Source organism: Melanerpes formicivorus, unplaced genomic scaffold (assembly GCF_026170545.1).
Source record: "Melanerpes formicivorus ecotype bairdi unplaced genomic scaffold, bMelFor1.0.p_v2 SCAF_125, whole genome shotgun sequence".
NCBI classification, from domain to species: domain Eukaryota; kingdom Metazoa; phylum Chordata; class Aves; order Piciformes; family Picidae; genus Melanerpes; species Melanerpes formicivorus.
In genome coordinates, this window is record NW_027142477.1 from 328945 (window position 1) to 346517 (window position 17573).

General features: G+C 56.4%; 1 protein-coding gene across 3 annotated transcripts in view; it reads right to left on the bottom strand.

Annotated features, from left to right (window-relative positions):
• The window catches only part of MED23 (mediator complex subunit 23), a 65956-nt gene that overhangs the window by 32680 nt on the left and 15703 nt on the right, over positions 1–17573 (bottom strand). For 2 of the 3 annotated variants that reach the window (XM_068167927.1, XM_068167925.1), the window contains 3 exons: positions 7478–7678; positions 4658–4801; positions 456–601 (listed from right to left, as the gene is read on the bottom strand). In XM_068167927.1, the coding sequence (XP_068024028.1) occupies positions 456–601; positions 4658–4801; positions 7478–7678 (491 nt within the window). The remainder of the gene's footprint in view (positions 1–455; positions 602–4657; positions 4802–7477; positions 7679–17573) is intronic. The other variant, XM_068167926.1, reaches the window with a different exon arrangement.

Genomic DNA, 17573 nt, shown 5'->3' on the forward strand with positions numbered 1-17573 from the left:
AACTCCCTCAGTCTGTCCTCACAGCAGAGCAGCTCCAGCCCTCTGCTCCTCCTCCTGGCCCTGCTCTGGACACCTTCCAGCACCTCCAGATCCTTCCTGGCACAGAGGCTCCAGCACTGGCCCCAGAACTGCAGCTGTGGTCTCAGCAGAGTGGAGCAGAGGGGCAGAATCCCCTCCCTGGCCCTGCTGGCCACACTTCTCTTGCTGCAGCCCAGGCTCTGCTTGGCTCTCTGGGCTGCAAGTGCTCCCTGCTGGCTCCTGCTGAGCTTCTCCTCCCCCAGCACCCCCAAGGCCTTTTCTGCAGGGCTGCTCTCCAGCCAGTCCCTGCCCAGCCTGGATTGGTGCCTGGGATTGCCCTGCCCCAGCTGCAGGACCTTGCCTCCTGAACACAAGCCTGGAGCACCCAGCTTGCTGTCTGCAGGCCAATGAGAGCACAGCAAGGCCTAAGCACTCACTCATGGTGGAGTTTGAGGGAGTGGGGGATGGGGATCTGCAGCTTGGAGTTGTCGCTGTGTGCCTTGCGGTTGAGGTGGATCCAGATGCAGGTCATGGCGAAGGCGTGCGTGGACTGCGGCTTGGTGATGTCCGGCACCGGGATGCACTGCGGGCACAGACAGCAGGGTCACACGGCAGCCACGGCCCCCCCGGCCCAGCCCCTCCCCCTCTGGCACCAACACCTCCAGCAACAGCTTAAAGGACAGCAATGGCCTGCCCTGGGCCTGCACCTGCAGAGCCACAGCTCTGCACAGACCCTGCCTGCAGCACCAGGCTGGCACAGAGCAGAGCAGGGGAGGGGACACAGGGCACAGGGCACAGGGCCACAGGGCACAGAGCAGAGCAGGGGAAGGGACACAGGGCACAGGGCACAGGGACACAGGGCACAGAGCAGAGCAGGGGAAGGGACACAGGACACAGGGCACAGAGCAGAGCAGGGGAAGGGACACAAGGCACAGGGCACAGGGACACAGGGCACAGAGCAGAGCAGGGGAAGGGACACAGGACACAGGGCACAGGGACAGAGGGACACAGGGACACAGGGACACAGGGACACAGGGACACAGGACACAGGGACACAGGGACACAGGGCACAGAGCAGAGCAGGGGAAGGGACACAGGACACAGGGCACAGGGACACAGGGCACAGGGACAGAGGGACACAGGGATACAGGACACAGGGACACAGGGACACAGGGCACAGAGCAGAGCAGGGGAAGGGACACAGGGCACAGGGACACAGGGCACAGGGACACAGGGCACAGGGACACAGGGACACAGGACACAGGGACACAGGGCACAGGGACACAGGGCATAGGGACACAGGGCATAGGGACACAGGGACACAGGACACAGGGACAGAGGGACACAGGGACAGAGGGACACGGGACACAGGGCACAGGGCATAGGACACAGGGACACAGGACACAGGGACAGAGGGACACAGGGCACAGGGACACAGGGATATAGGGACACAGGGATACAGGGATACAGGACACAGGGCACAGGGACACAGAGACACAGGGCACAGGGCACAGGGACACAGAGCACAGGGACACAGGGACTGTGGTGCAGGCACATGATGCCCAGATACTGAATCTTGTCCCAGCATGTGGACAAGTTCCCCCTCCTTCAGGAGGAAGGCAAAAGCCAAGGCGTTAGCCAGGCCAGCAGGCACCCAGCGCATGCAGTGCTCCTGCTGACACCAAGCATGGCATAATCCTAGCTTCAGGCTTTCTATAGGCTGAAGCCAGTTGTTTATGAGAGTGCCCATTGGGCAAGCCCAGCCTCGAGGAATCTATAAGTATCACCCCAGTTGGTAAACAATTTGCCCCCTCACTCACTTTGTCTCTGTGCTTACTCGAGAGAGCAACTCTCGAGCTGCAGCCTCTGCCATTGAGCTTATTGTTGTTAGCTTCTGTCATACCTGCACCATACTGAAAGCCTCTGCATTGTGAGAAGCACAGAGGGAGGACCTCTGCTGCGCCCGAGGAGCCCAGCGTCACTACAGCCAGTCGTACCGACCAGGAGAGCCCACCGTGCCACCGGAGGACTGGACCAGCCCCCGAGGGTAAGATCTGCCCAGCTGCCGCGGAGAAAGGACTTGATTGAGACCAAGTCCACATATGCCTAGCCCTGCCGTAGCAGGAGAGGAGCCGCCGAGTGCCGCTCTGAGGAGCCGCCGAGTGCCGCTCTGAGCCCTGTGAACCTCAGGGAAGACTAAAGCATTGTTCGTGCCTATACTGCACCGAACCCGGCACCACTCTGAGCGTCCCGCTGCTCCTTTAAGCTCAGCAAACGAGAATCCGCCGCCTAACGCAGCCGCAGTCTCTCCCCGAGGCTGTTTGCATCAGCCCCGAGAATCGCTGTGGTTGGGCTGACCCCTGTAGCTTCGCCTGCTGCCGCGTCCTCCGAGCCGGCTACCGGCCACCGTCGCCCTGCCCGTCGTGTGAGCCGACCCCACGGGCCGACCCCGGCCAGGACCGATCCCTGCTGTCTGGAGGGAATCGACCGAGTCCCGAAGGGAGCCTGCTTCCGAGCTAAGCCCGGGTTCCATTATTCCCTCTCCACTGCTGTGGAGAGAGGAGACAGTAACCCAACACCGCCGTCCAACTCGACTCCAGCAGCAGTCTGCCGGACCCCCACCCTGCTACAAACAACAGCTACAGAGCATCTTCTATGTGCTTCCCACCCACTAGCACTCAGTTCAAAGTCTCTGCCTCTAGCAGAGTAAGCACTGATACATAGAAAGATTATAATAGTGCTGTGTATAGCCAGAAGCCGCCCGCGTCCCGCCGAGTCGCCATCTAGTGGCCAAGCGGCGGAACTGCACCCTTTGTTATGTAAATATAGAAATAGTCTGCAGATAGTTCAGTTAAATTCTAATCCTAACACTAAGCCATTTGTGGAATGTATTTCAGGACCGTGCACTAGAACACGTCTATAAGTTGGTGATTCATCAGGTATCAATAGTTTGATAATTAATAAAAATAATATTTTCATAATTCATATTTCACATTCATAAATTTAATAACCTCTTCACCACAGGGACACAGGGCACAGGGACAGAGGGACAGAGCGACAGAGCGACAGAGGGACACAGGACACAGGGATACAGGACACAGGGACACAGGGCACAGGGACAGAGGGACACAGGGATAAAGGACACAGGGACACAGCATGGTTTGGGTGGAAGGGACCTTGAAGATCATCCAGTCCCAACCCCTGCCATGGGCAGGGACACCTCCCACCAGCCCAGCTTGCTCAAGGCCTCATCCAGCCTGGCCCTGAACACCTCCAGGCAGGAGGCAGCCACAGCCTCCCCAGGCAGCCTATGCCAGAGTCTCCCCAGTCTCTCCTACTCTCCCCTCTTCCAGCTCAGAGCCATTGGCCCTCACCCAGCCCTTGTCCAAAGTCCCTCCCCAGCTCTCCTGGAGCCCTCCAGGTACTGGAAGGCTGCTCTGAGGTCTCCCTGGAGCCTTCTCTTCTCCAGGCTGAACAGCCCCAGCTCTCAGCCTGGTCCCACAGGGGAGGTTCTGCAGCCCTCTGAGCATCTCTGTGGCCTCCTCTGGGCCCTCTCCAGCAGCTCCAGGCCCTTCTTGTGCTGGGGACCCCAGGGCTGGAGGCAGTGCTGCAGGTGTGGTCTGAGCAGAGCAGAGCAGAGGGGCAGAATCCCCTCCCTGTGCTGCTGCTCTCCCTGCTCTGGCTGCAGCTCAGCACTCAGCTGGCTCTGGGCTCTGGAGCTCCTGCTGCAGCTGCAGCTGCATGGCTGCAGAGATGTTTCATCACCAATGAACACTCTCAGGGTTTCCTAGCTGTATTTCCCCAGTCACCACATTTGTACAGTGCTTTTTAGGGGCCAAAAAGGCTTCTGCCTTGACTGAGGTTCTGAGGAGGCTGCTGCAGCACTGAGGGTGCTGTTTAGGAGGGATGTGGAGCTTTAGCAGTACCTCTAGACTGTGACAGAGTACCACAGAGAGACACTTTCAGGTGCAGAGCACTGAACAAGACATCTTGAAGATGCTCTAGAGTAGAGGTTACTCCAAATTCACTCAGTGGTAGCAAAGCAAATCCCACTGGAATGGAGGACCCTGAGGGGCAGGAGGGGTTAGGGGAAGCTCTTAAACTTCCTTTGTGACAGCATGGCCAGCATCAGGCCCTGACTGTTTGCTCTGATCTCAGTACCTTCTCTTTGGGGTCTGCAGGCATGCTGGCACAGCTGTGGTGCAGCAAGCTGAGCAGCCAGCAGCAGTCTGTGCTCCTCTCCAGTGAGCTCTGACTCACAGCCATCCTTTCACACAGTTTGTTCATGGGCTCATGTCAGCACAGAGCGGTGCAGGAGTCAGGACTGCTGCTCCTGGCTGTGTGATGGGCTCAGAGCTGCCCTGGCTGAAAGTGGCTGCCCCCTCCCTGGAGGTGTTCAGGGCCAGGCTGGATGAGGCCCTGAGCAGCCTGGGCTGGTGGGAGGTGTCCCTGCCCATGGCAGGGGGCTGGGGCTGGATGGTCCCTTCCAACCCAACCCATTCTGGGACTCCATGAACTCAGCAATGAGAGGAAAGGCCTCCAGAGCCTCCCCAGGCTCCCTCCAGCCCCCACCATGCTGTGATGCTGATTCTAGGACACTGAGCTGTGAAGTTTCCAGGCTGAATTGCAAGGCACTTACTTCCTTCTCAGGATAGAGGAGGTCAAAGAGCTTCATGACCGGCAGGAAGTCAGCCAGGGCGTTCTTCTGGATGCTGCCAGAGATGAACTGCAGCAGCACCCACATCAGATGGTCCCTCCCCTTGATGAGGCCACGGCCTGCCAACTGCCAACAACACTCAGGAGAGGGAAACACTGCATGCAGAGCTAAAATCACTGCAAGGATTACCACCAGGCTAGAGGGCACTGGGAACTTCACAGCAGGAGCCCTGCAGAAGTGCAGGCTGAGCTCTCAGCAAGATGGACAACAGCTACAGTGGGGGCTGGCCTCTTCTCCCAGCACCCAGCCCCAGAACAAGAGCACACAGGCTCAGGCTGTGCCAGGGGAGGTTGAGGCTGGAGGTGAGGAAGAAATTCTTCCCAGAGATTGGCCATTGGGATGTGCTGCCCAGGGAGGTGGTGGAGTCCCCAGCCCCGGAGGGGTTTAGGAAGAGCCTGGATGAGGCCCTTGGTGCCATGGTTGAGTTGATCAGATGGTGCTGGGGGAGAGGTTGGACTCAGTGATCTCAAAGATCTATTCTATTCTATTCTATTCTATTCTATTCTATTCTATTCTATTCTATTCTATTCTATTCTATTCTATTCTACTCTACTCTACTCTACTCCACTCCACTCCATTCCATTCCATTCCACTCCATTCCATTCCATTCCACTCCATTCCATTCCACTCCTCAGCTGGCACACAGGAAGAGGACTCTGGGAGGCCCACAGCAGTTCCTGCTAAAGTTTGTATTCAGCTCTTGAGGAGCTGCCTTGCACAATCAGCAGCTGTTAAAGCCTGGGGTGCAGCTGTCCCCATCAAGCTCTGTGCTGCCAGGGCTGGCAGCAGGCCACAGGGGCTGTGTTGACTCTGTCTCTCAAGGAAGCCTCTGGACCAGAACAACCTGGACTGGATTCAGCTGGCCCCACCTGGAGTTATTGTTACTTCACTTCCTGAGCTGTAAAAGCAACTCTCCTCTAAGCAGCACTTCACTCCCTACCTCTCCTCTCCTCCAGCTTGCTTGAGCTTTCAGTTGGCAGGAAGACAATCTTTCCCCATGAGCAGAGGCAGACACTGGCAGCAGCTCCCAAGGGCAGCAGTGCATTCCCTGCCCTGGGCAGGTGAAGGCTCAGCTTGCCAGGGCCAGCTCACTGCAGCTCTGCTTTGCCCTGGGAAGCTTGGGGCAGATGATTCCTGGGGTCCCTTCCAGCCTGGCCCTCTGGGATTGCACTGTGCTGTGTGCTGCCTGTTGTCTCTGTGGCTCACTAACAGTAACTGAAGGAATGCAGCCCTGTTGAAACTAACTTCAGGGACACCAACAAAAGCAGAGCCAGGATCCATCCCAGGGAAAACACAACAACCACACAGAGCAAACTGTGATGTGGCCTGGGAGTGGGGAGAGCAGATGGAGCAAGGTGCAGGGCATGCAGACACTGCAGCTGAAGAGCCAGAGTCTAGACCACAGTGAGGGGAGCAGAGCCCTTCCCCACCAGCCACAGCAGCTCAGGATGCAGCTGACTCTCCAACTCCCCTCCTTATGGCAGGCTGGCAGCAACCCCCTCAGAAGTGAGAGGCACTGAGCAGCAGGGAGAGGCTGGGAGGTGCAGCAGGGGTAACTGGAGGGACAGCAGCTCTGGCCTGGGGCTGCCAGCACTGCTGTGCCTGGCCTGTCTCTGACAGGACTGCTCTGGCTGCTTAGGCAAGCCCAGGCTGCTCCTCCCATGGCCAGGGCAGGTTTCCTTAGCTCCCAGGCTGGGCAGGGCACCCACTCTGCAGCTGGGCTGCAAGCTGCCTGCAGCAGCACAGGCTTGGAACTTCTGATGGTGCAGTTTATCAGAGAATAGCTCAGCTTGGAACAGACCTCAGCAATCAGCTGCTCCAACCTCCCCACCATGGGCAGGGACACCTCCCACCAGCCCAGGCTGCTCAAGGTCTCATCCAGCCTGGCCTTGAACACCTCCAGGCAGGAGGCAGCCACAGCCTCCCTGGGCAGCCTGTGCCAGAGCCTCACCACCCTCACACTGAAGAACTTCTTCCTCAGCTCCACTCTAACCCTGCTCTGCCTCAGCTCCAAACCCTTCCCCCTTGGCCTGGCTCAGACCCCCTCAGGAGAAGTCTCTCTGCAGCCTTCCTGCAGGATCCCTTCAGGTCCTGGCAGCAGCTCTGAGGTCCCCCTGGAGCCTTCTCCTCTGCAGGCTGCACAGCCCCAGCTCCCTCAGCCTGTGCTCACAGCAGAGCTGCTCCAGCCCTTGGAGCATCTTTGTGCCCTCCTCTGGACTCACTTCAACAGCTCCATGTTCCTCTCCTGCTGGGGACAGCAGAACTGGAGGGAGGATTGGAGGTGAGGTCTGAGCAGAGTCCAGGGGCAGAATCCCCTCTGCTGCCCCACCCTGCTCTGGCTGCAGCCCAGCACACAGCTGCCTGAGGGCTGCAGGAGGCACTGCTGGCTCCTGGGGAGCTGCTCAGCACCCAGCACCCCCAAGCCTCTTTCTTGAGGGCTGCTCTCCACTTACTCTGCCCCCAGCCTGGGTTTGTGCCTGGGCTTGGCCTGACCCAGCTGCAGGCCCTTCATCTCCTCATGCTAGTTATCAGCAGTTTGAATCCACAGCCAGCCACAGCCTCCTGTAACCAATGCTCTGGCCACAGACCTACCTCACAGCATCAGCAGAGCCTGCCTGACTTCTAGAGGGCAATTCCTACACATCAGACACCTCCTGCAGGGCTGTGCTTGGGGCTTTTGAAACCTGCTGAGCTGTGTCTCTCACACCAACTGCCCCCAGGGGAGCCAGCCACACGGTTTACCTTTTGATGGAGGGACAGGACCATGTGAGGGAAGCTGGCAAACTGAAAGAGCACAAAGAAAATGAGCTGGCTGGAGAGATGCTGCCACAGAAGCTGACTGGTTCCACCATCATCAAACTTCTCTTCAGTCTCAGAGCGCTCCATGGCATACACCACCAGATCCACCAGCTGGTCCTCCAGCACAGGGCAGCGCTGCTTGTGCTGTAAGGCAGAGATCAGATACAGTATTCCAACAGCTTGGCACCACCTCACAACTTGCACAGCTGCACTCATGGTACACAACTTGGACAGAAGGCTGGGAAGCATGAAATGAAGTCTGAACTCAAGGCAAGGATAAGCCAGTGCATTAGAGCTGCACTAGGTTACAGGCAACCAGCCCCTGGAGGCACAGCACCTCCTAACCCCTGCCCAGCTCCCAGCCACACAGCACCCCCAGGGGCCTGAGGGTGCTTCTCAACATGCAGCATGTTCCTCCACATGGCCCTGCTCTCAACACACTGATGGGGCTTCCTCTGGTACCTCTGGGGGTTTCCCCTTCCTTTCTCCTGCCAGCTCATCCCAAAAGCAGAGGGCAGCAGGCAGACAATGACACACAGCAGCTACACCCACAGTGAGAGCCCCTGGGCTCCTTAACCACCCCTCCCTGCTGCACTCTGCCTGTGGGCCCCCTGCAGCCAGCAGAGAGCTGGCAGCTGCTTCACATCCTGAACTGGCAGCTGCTTCACACCCTGACAGCTGGCATCTGCTGCACACCCTGACAGCTGGCAGAGAGCTGGCATCTGCTGCACACCCTGACAGCTGGCACAACTGGCATCTGCTTCACACCTAGCACCACCTGGGACAAGATCAAAGAGCTGTGGGAATGAGTCCAAGTGGTTTGTTCTGCACACTGTGAGCAGACAGAACCCACAGCTGAGCTCTTTAGATGCAGCCAGCCACACCCCCCAGTGAGCTCTGTGGGCAGGGGCAGGGTAGGATCCATGCCTGCCCTGCTGCCTCCTAATAATGGTCAAGGAAGGAATGTACTATTGAGACTCTCACCTGCTGAGCTACTCACTCAGCTACTCACCTGCTGAGCTACTCACTCAGCTACTCAACTATTCACTCATCTACTGAGCTACTCACCTGCTGAGCTACTCACTCAGATGCTCAGCTACTCAGCTACTCATCTACTCACCTGCTGAGCTACTCACTCATCTACTCAACTACTCACTCATCTACTTAACTACTCACTCATCTACTGAGCTACTCACTTGCTGAGCTACTCAGCTACTCAGCTACTCAGCTACTGAGCTACTCACTCATCTACTCAACTACTCACTCATCTACTGAGCTACTCACCTACTGAGCTACTCACTCAGCTACTCAGCTACTCACTCATCTACTCAACTATTCACTCATCTACTCAGCTACTCACCTGCTGAGCTATTCACCTGCTGAGCTACTCACTCAGCTACTCAGCTACTCACCTGCTGAGCTACTCACTCATCTACTCAACTACTCATTCATCTCCTGAGCTACTCATCTGCTGAGCTACTCATTTATCTCCTGAGCTACTCATCTGCTGAGCTACTCATTTATCTCTTGAGCTACTCATCTGCTGAGCTACTCATTCATCTGCTGAGCTACTCACCTGCTGAGCTACTCATTCATCTACTCAACTACTCATTCATCTCCTGAGCTACTCACCTGCTGAGCTACTCACTCATCTACTGAGCTACTCACACATCTACTCAGCTACTCGTCTCCTGAGTCACTCATCTCCTGAGTCACTCACCCCTTGAGACACATCTGGCAGCACAGGTGTATGTGAAGCAAGCCCCTACCAGTGCTTGAGGCCTCAGGTTCTGCATGTTCAGTTTAGCACCACCCCAGCACAACCTCTCAGGCCCCTGATGTGGACAAGAATCTGGTGAGGAATTGAACTCCTCTCAGTGGCTGATAATTTAGCACTGTGGACACAACCTGAGCTCTGTTTCAGCACACAGTCTCTACTCAGGAATGGCTCTGCTGGGGCCTTTCCCACATCTGATGCCTGTAACATAATGCAGCCTTAATGCCAACACTATTGCTGTCATGACACCAAAGAAAAGGAACTGAGCTGCTCAAACACTAACCATGGAAATGCAGACTCCCTTCCCAGAGGCAAAAGTGGCTGGCACAGGAGTCTGCCCAAACACTTGTAACACCTTTCAGGGATGCCTTAGGGGAGGTCTGTGACTTCCTAGGCAGGTAGCCTACACAACCCCTTTGAATCCATAGAGGAGGAAGTAAGAGAAGGGAAGAGAGGTGCTGAAAGGAGATGCTTGCTCTACCTTCATCCATGGTAGTCTTTTGCCATGAGAACAAACCCCAGAGATTCTCTTCAGTTCAAAACAAGATGCAAGAATGGGAGAAGCTGAGAAGCTCCAGCAAGCAGGGCCCCTGCTGCATGCTCTCCACCAGCATGGAACTGCCACGCCAGCAGTGCTTGCTTGAGGCATGCTCCACACAAACCTCTCATGGAACAGAAAGCATTGAGCCCAGTCTCCCCTTCTCCTCCAGGGCAGGGATCCCCCAGGGGGCAGCTCCACAGAGCAGGGGCAGCACCACCAGTGGGAGCACACTGGTGAGCTCTTGGTGCTGTGGTTTGGCTTTTGTCTCTTCCCCCTCCCAGAGCAACTCCTCATGAAGCAGAGCAGGGTGCAACAGACAAGACTACAGACTAGGTTGTGATCCAGCATGCAAACACTACCACGGACAGGGCTTGAAATTTACTAGTTGGCTAAGCACTGGGTTAATGTCCACAAGCCTAAACATGTCAGGCTACAGTAATTTAGAGTAAAAGTTATTCAAGGAATACAACAGGAGAATATTACTGTGACAAAGAGAGGCAGGATTCCCAGCAGCACTGGCACCAGCCTGGATGGTTTGAAGCCTGGGGGAAGTTTAGGGGGCAGGGAATCCAACCAGGTAAATTCACCTTGGGGTTGTTGTTGCTGCCCTGAACAGCTCAGGCTGGTGTGGCTGGAAGAGTGGCTCTCAGCCTCACCCACAGCAGTAGTGCTCAGCCTATCTGCAGCCATTTCACTGCCTGGCTTCCCCCCCTGTGGTTTCAGCACTCATGCATCTGGGCACACATTTGGTGTCTGTGGCTTGGGAGCACTCCAAGCTGCCTGGGAATCTGCAGAACTGGGGCCTCCTTTGAGTGGCTGCTTGCTGCTGGAAGAACATCTCAGTAGCTACTGAGAGAAAGACAAACCCAGGGGCAGGCTGAAGCCCTTCCTGACTCAGCAGGAATCCAGGTTTGGGCATCCAGACCCAAACAGAACACAGTGCAGACCGTGCTCTGGAGCACAGACTGGGGACCTCCAGCAGCCAAACCCACTGGGCTCCTACTAGAACATCAGTCAAGCTTTGCCAGGTTGGTGAGGGGTCTGGAGAACAGGGCCAGAGGGACCTGGGGCTGTTGAGCCTGGAGAAAAGAAGGCTGAGGGGAGACCACCTGGCTGTGCCCAGCTCCCAGAAGGAGTTGGAGCAGGTGGCTCTTGGTTTCTCCTCCCAAGGAACAAGTCACAGGATGAGAGGGAATGGCCTCAGGGGAGGCTCAGGTTGGGCACAGAATCATGGAGTCACAGAGCTGGCAGGGCTGGAAGGGAGCTCAAGGCTCAGGCAGCTCCAAGCCCCTGCCATGGGCAGGGACACCTCACACCACAGCAGGTTGCTCACAGCCACCTCCAGCCTGGCTGCAAACACCTCCAGGCAGGAGGCTTCCACCACCTCCCTGGGCAGCCTGTGCCAGGCTCTCACCACCCTCATGGGGAACAACTTCTTCCTCACATCTAATCTACCTCTCCCCCCCTCTAGCCTGGATCCATTCCCCCCTAGTCCTAGCCCTACCAGACAGCCTAAAAGGTCCCTCCCCAGCTCTCCTGTAGCACCCTCCAGATATTGCAAAGCCACAGGAAGGTCTCCTGGGAGCCTTTTCCTCTCCAGGCTGAACAGCCCCAACTCTCTCAGCCTGCCTCCATAGGACACTTTCTTCCCCTTGAGGGCCATCAAGGCCTGACCCAGGCTGCCCAGGCCAGTGGTGAAATCCCCATCCCTGCAGGGCTGTCAGAGCCAGCAGGGAGATGTGGTGTTGAGGGGCATGGCCTAGTGGTGACCTGGCAGGGCTGGGTTCAGGGTTAGGTTTGATGATCTCAAAGGTCTCTCCCAAGCAAAACCATTCTGCAGGTCTGCAGCTGTGTTCCAGAACTCCACCATTGTCCCTCTGGCCCAGAAAAGAGGCTTCCATCATCCAGCTGCAGCTGCTGCTAAACCAGAAAGAAATACAGGGGAGGGAAAAGCACTCCTGTGACAACCTGAGACTCAAACTTCTTGGTGGACCAGTGGCACTTTAAAGTGGGTTAAAGGTTCAGCTGGGGCTGGGCTGGGTGGTTGGGTGGTTTGGTTTTGGGGGGGTTTGGGGGTTGTGAGGGGACAGGGGCAGCAGGGGACAGGGGCAGCAGAGTTCTCAAGCCCCTCAGGCCAGCTGCAGGCTAGTATGTTTGGGGTTCTTTAATGGTTTCAGCAAACAACACTGAGCTGAAAAACATTTCATGTCCCCACTTAAGACATGCATTCAGAAGAGCAAAGTGCATAGGCCAAGATCCTTGCAGCAGCAAATGGTCTGACCCCAAGCCCAGCTCAGAATGCAAGAGTTCAGTGCCTGAAGACACAACTGCAGCCTCCTGCTGCCATTGTCAGAGAGTCCTGGCGTGGGTTGGCTTGGAAGAGACCTTAAAGATCATCCAATTCCAACCCCCTGCCATGGGCAGGGAAACCTCCCACCAGCCCAGCTTGCTCATCCAGCCTGGCCTGGAACCCCTCCAGGCAGGGAGCACCCACAGCCTCCCTGGGCAGCCTGTTCCACTTTCCAAACTGTATGCTGCCAAGACACAAACCCTCAAAGCTTCTTGGTTCTGTGATGCCTGAGGCTGTTCCTACCAAGCCTGTTGGGCATTCCAAGCTTTCCTCTTTGGAACATGGAGGCAGCTGCACCAAGGGAGCTGCTCTCCAGTGCTCTCCATCTTTTGCAGTCAAAATACCATGCCAAAGCCTGATGCCAGCCCCAGCTGGAGGCAGTGTGCCCTGCTGACAGCAGGCAGCAAAGGCCCATCAGCAGCCTGCAGTACTCTACAGCTACAGAGGAATGGAAGGCAACTTTCTGAGCACTGCTGATGGCATTCCTGCCCTTCAGTGCCTCTGCTTACAGAGTGCATGGACAGAGAGGGAAGCAAGCACACCTCAGCCAAGCACACCCTGCTGCTCTGGGGCTGCCCCTTCCCCTGGGCAGAGGAAGCTTCACCAGGATTCTCCCTCCTTAGATGGTTGCAGGAGAGTCCTGGCTGCAAAGCCCAGGATCACCCCAGGGGCTCCTGCTTTGGCAGGGGGGTTGAACAAGGGGGCAAGGAGGCTGGGGAGGGGTCTGGAGCACAGCCCTGTGAGGAGAGGCTGAGGGAGCTGGGATTGCTTAGCCTGGAGAAGAGGAGGCTCAGGAGAGACCTTCTTGCTCTCTGCAACTCCCTGCAGGGAGGTTGGAGCCAGGTGGGGGTTGGTCTCTTCTGCCAGGCAGCCAGCAGCAGAACAAGAGGACACAGTCTCAAGCTGTGCCAGGGGAGGTTTAGGCTGGAGGAGAGGAGAAAGTTCTTCCCAGCAAGAGAGATTGGCCACTGGAATGTGCTGCCCAGGGAGGTGGTGGAGTCCCCATCCCTGGAGGTGTCTAGGAAGAGCCTGGATGAGGCCCTTGGTGCCATGGTTGAGTTGATCAGATGGTGCTGGGTGATAGGTTGGACACAATGATCTCAAAGGTCATTTCCAACCTGGTTAGTTCTATTCTATTCTACTTGTTTAATCAGAAAATTTCCTTGTTCACCTTCCAGAATACTGGAGAACCAGGAGAAAATTAGCTGAACCACAGCCAGTCTGAGATTCAAAGGGAGGCTCCACTCCTGCAGCTGGATCTGTGTTACTACTGACAGGGCAAACAAGCAGCTTGGCATAAGTGATCACAGAGCTGGCAGGGCTGGAAGGGAGCTCAAGGCTCAGCCAGCTCCAAACCCCTGCCATGGGCAGGGACACCTCACACCACAGCAGGTTGCTCACAGCCACATCCAGCCTGGCTGCAAACACCTCCAGGCAGGAGGCTTCCACCACCTCCCTGGGCAGCCTGTGCCAGGCTCTCACCACCCTCCTGGCCAACAACTTCTTCCTCACAGCCAATCTCAATCTCCCCACTTCTAGTTCTGCTCCATCCCCCCCAGTCCTATCCCTCCCTGACACCCCCCAAAGTCCCTCCCCAGCTTGCTTGCAGCCCCCTGCAGATCCTGCAAGGCCACAATGAGGTCTCCTGGGAGCCTTCTCCTCTCCAGCCTGCACAACCCCAACTCCCTCAGTCTGTCCTCACAGCAGAGCAGCTCCAGCCCTCTGCTCCTCCTCCTGGCCCTGCTCTGGACACCTTCCAGCCCCTCCAGAGCCTTCCTGGCACAGAGGCTCCAGAGCTGGCCCCAGAGCTCCAGCTGTGGTCTCAGCAGAGTGGAGCAGAGGGGCAGAATCCCCTCCCTGGCCCTGCTGGCCACACTTCTCTTGCTGCAGCCCAGGATGTGATTGCTGATCAGAAGTCAATAATGATCATTGCTTTGAGGTGTTTGTGGCTCTCAATCTTGGCACTTGGCATTTCTTCTGTTGCAGTCACAATTCACCTCTGCAGCTTAGTTCAGCTCCAATAACAAAAGCACAACCTTCAGGCACTGTCAGTGCCAGCAGCAGGAGCTGCCCAGCTGCTGCCCAGCCTGCTGCTGCCTTCCATGCAGTGTCTGTGGCTGCTCTGACAAATCCCCTCTCTGACCTCCAGTGCATTTCCACCTAGAAGCAAGCCAGCTTTCCATGTCTGCCCCAGCTCTGAACAGAACACAGGAATGCTTGGCTGGAGGCTTCTTCCCTCCTCAGCACCTCTGCAGCACCCCAGCCCAGATGGGGACTTGCAACAGCCCAAAGCCTTCCCTGCTGTTGGCCCTGTAGGAGCACAGCTACAGCTCATGCTCTGCCTGCACTTCCTTTGCAAGCAGCATCCCTCAGGCTTGGCCACCAAACTTCAGGCCAGGCTGAAACTTTGGGGGGGGATTCCTATACTGGTAGGCAACTCTTAAAGAAGCATAGCTGAATAGATTCCCTTCCTTCACTGCACTTCTCCTAACTGATGACATTCCACTGATTCACACTGAGGACAACAAACTGACTTCTGAGGGTGCCAGGGCTCATAGGACTGGGGTGGGTGGAGCAAATGGATCTCTCTGCTGAGACCCCACCTGGAGCTCTGGGGCCAGTGCTGGAGCCTCTGTGCCAGGAAGGATCTGGAGGGGCTGGAAGGTGTCCAGAGCAGGGCCAGGAGGAGGAGCAGAGGGCTGGAGCTGCTCTGCTGTGAGGACAGAGTGAGGGAGTTGGGGTTGTGCAGGCTGGAGAGGAGAAGGCTCCCAGGAGACCTCATTGTGGCCTTGCAGGATCTGCAGGGGGCTGCAAGAAAGCTGGGGAGGGACTTTTGAGGGTGTCAGGGAGGGATAGGACTGGGGGGGATGGAGCAGAACTAGAAATGGGGAGATTGAGATTGGCTGTGAGGAAGAAGTTGTTGCCCAGGAGGGTGGTGAGAGCCTGGCACAGGTTGCCCAGGGAGGTGGTGGAAGCCTCCTGCCTGGAGGTGTTTGCAGCCAGGCTGGATGTGGCTGTGAGCAACCTGCTGTGGTGTGAGGTGTCCCTGGCCATGGCAGGGGGTTGGGACTGGCTGAGCCTTGAGCTCCCTTCCAGCCCTGACAATTGATGGAAATCAATTAGGTTGATGGAATGAAATTGATGTAAATTGGTGAAATTCAAGAGACTCAAACTGATGAAGTTAAATGGGTTTAAATTGATTAGACTCAGAGAGTGGCCTGGCCTGGAAGGACCTCCCAAGGTCATGCAGTTCAACCCCCTGCAGCCAGCAGGGCCATCCTCCCCCAGAGCAGGTGGTCAGAGCTGTGTTAAGCCTGACCCAGTCCCACTTCTGTAGTTTAGCAGATTGTGTCAGCCTGGAGAAGGCTCCAGGGAGAAGCTAAATCGATTGACATGGATGAAATTCAACTGATTTAAATGGATCAAATGAAATTGCTTTAAACTGATTGAAACTGAGGAAATTGAACTCTTCAATGGAGCTCTCTTAGAGGAGAGAAAGCAGGGAGTCAAAGGCAGCACTATTCACAGCAGTGCCTTTGACCTGAAGGCACACAGCTGGCAGCAGCTGGGCTCAATCCAGCTGTTTGCTGCCTAGGTCACAGGTCTAAGTTTGGGCTGGATCTCAAAGATCATCTAGCTCCAAGCCTCCTGCCATGGGCAACTCTTGCACTGTTGTTCTCTGATGCTCCTGCACTCTTCAGCAGCTACAAGCTGCAGAGAGGAGCAGCTTGATTCACAGCAGCACAGCATGGCTCAGCTGGGAAGGGACCTCAGAGACCACAGGATCAGGAAGGTTGGAAAAGGCCTCAGAGATCATCAAGTCCAACCTGCCACCCAACCCCCCCTGACAACTAAACCATGGCTCCAAGGCCAATCCCTGCCATGGGCAGGGACATCTCTCCTCTAGGCTTGGCTGCCCAAGGCCTTTATAAAGTCAGGAGCAGGCCCACAATGCAACAGCACTCATGGCAACACCAAAGCCAGCAGCCTGTGCCCAAGGTTTACCACTTCAGCTGCATTAGGGCTCAGATACCTTTGAGCCTGTGCTGCACAGGAGCACTCTGGCCAGGATGCTCAAGAGCAGTGTCCCAGGAGAGGAGGAGCTCTGCTGTATTTCACTCACAGTGTGTGGCAGGTGGAGGCTCTGCCAGGGGAACTTCCCCAGCTCTTGGGCAGGAAGTGGCAGGATGCAAATCAAGGGAAAATGCTGCTAAGGCCTAACCAATCCCTCTGCTCTGAGAGCTCACACAGGCAGTTGGATAACCTATTGCTCTCTCTTCCTGGGCTCTTGGCTGGGGCTGATACCAGCTGGGGGCTGTTGCTTGGCTGCTGCTGACCTTGGCTGTGTTCTGCTTGTGGCTAAGTAACTGACAGCTGCTCTCTGCTCTCCTCTTGTGCCTTGTGCAGGGGGAAGGAGGCAGAGAGGGGGAAGCTGTTGGTAGCTCTCTGGTTTTGTCCAGGGGTCCTTGTGCTGCTTATAAACTGTCCATCCCTGGCAGTGTTGCCTGTTTGGGTCATGGTCAGTGCACCCCAGATCTCCAGACTGTGGCTGGCTTGGCACCAGAGCTTCCTTTGCTTGCATCTGAGATAATCTGGCAAACCCAAGAAGGCCAAGGGCATCCTGGCCTGCATCAGGAAGAGTGTGGCCAGAAGGAGCAGGGAAGTCCTTGTGCCCTGTGCTCAGCACTGCTCAGGCCACACCTTGAGTCCTCTGTCCAGGTCTGAGCTCCTCAGGTCAAGAAGGACATTGAGAGACTTGAAGGTGTCCAGAGAAGGGCAAGGAGGCTGGGGAGGGGTCTGGAGCACAGCCCTGTGAGGAGAGGCTGAGGGAGCTGGGGTTGCTTAGCCTGCAGAAGAGGAGGCTCAGGGGAGACCTTCTTGCTCTCTGCAACTCCCTGCAGGGAGGTTGTAGCCAGGTGGGGGTTGGTCTGTTCTGCCAGGCAGTCAGCAGCAGAACAAGAGGACACAGTCTCAAGCTGTGCCAGGGGAGGTTTAGGCTGGAGGTGAGGAGAAAGTTCTTCCCAGCAAGAGAGACTGGCCACTGGAATGTGCTGCCCAGGGAGGTGGTGGAGTCCCCATCCCTGGAGGTGTTTAGGAAGAGCCTGGCTGAGGCCCTTGGTGCCATGGTTGAGCTGCTCAGATGGTGCTGGGGGAGAGGTTGGACTGGATGGTCTCAGAGGTCATTTCCAACCTGGTTGATTCTATTCTATTCTAACAGAAAATTCCACTAGGAAAACCTTTTGGTTGTTTTTTCCCCTCTTTTTAAAGAATGATGTGCTCACAGCTCTTCACCCCTGCAGTGCAGAGCAGAGGCTGTTCCTCCTCCTGCAGGAGGAGAGACTTCTGCCCCTTAAGGATCTCTCCTCAGCCG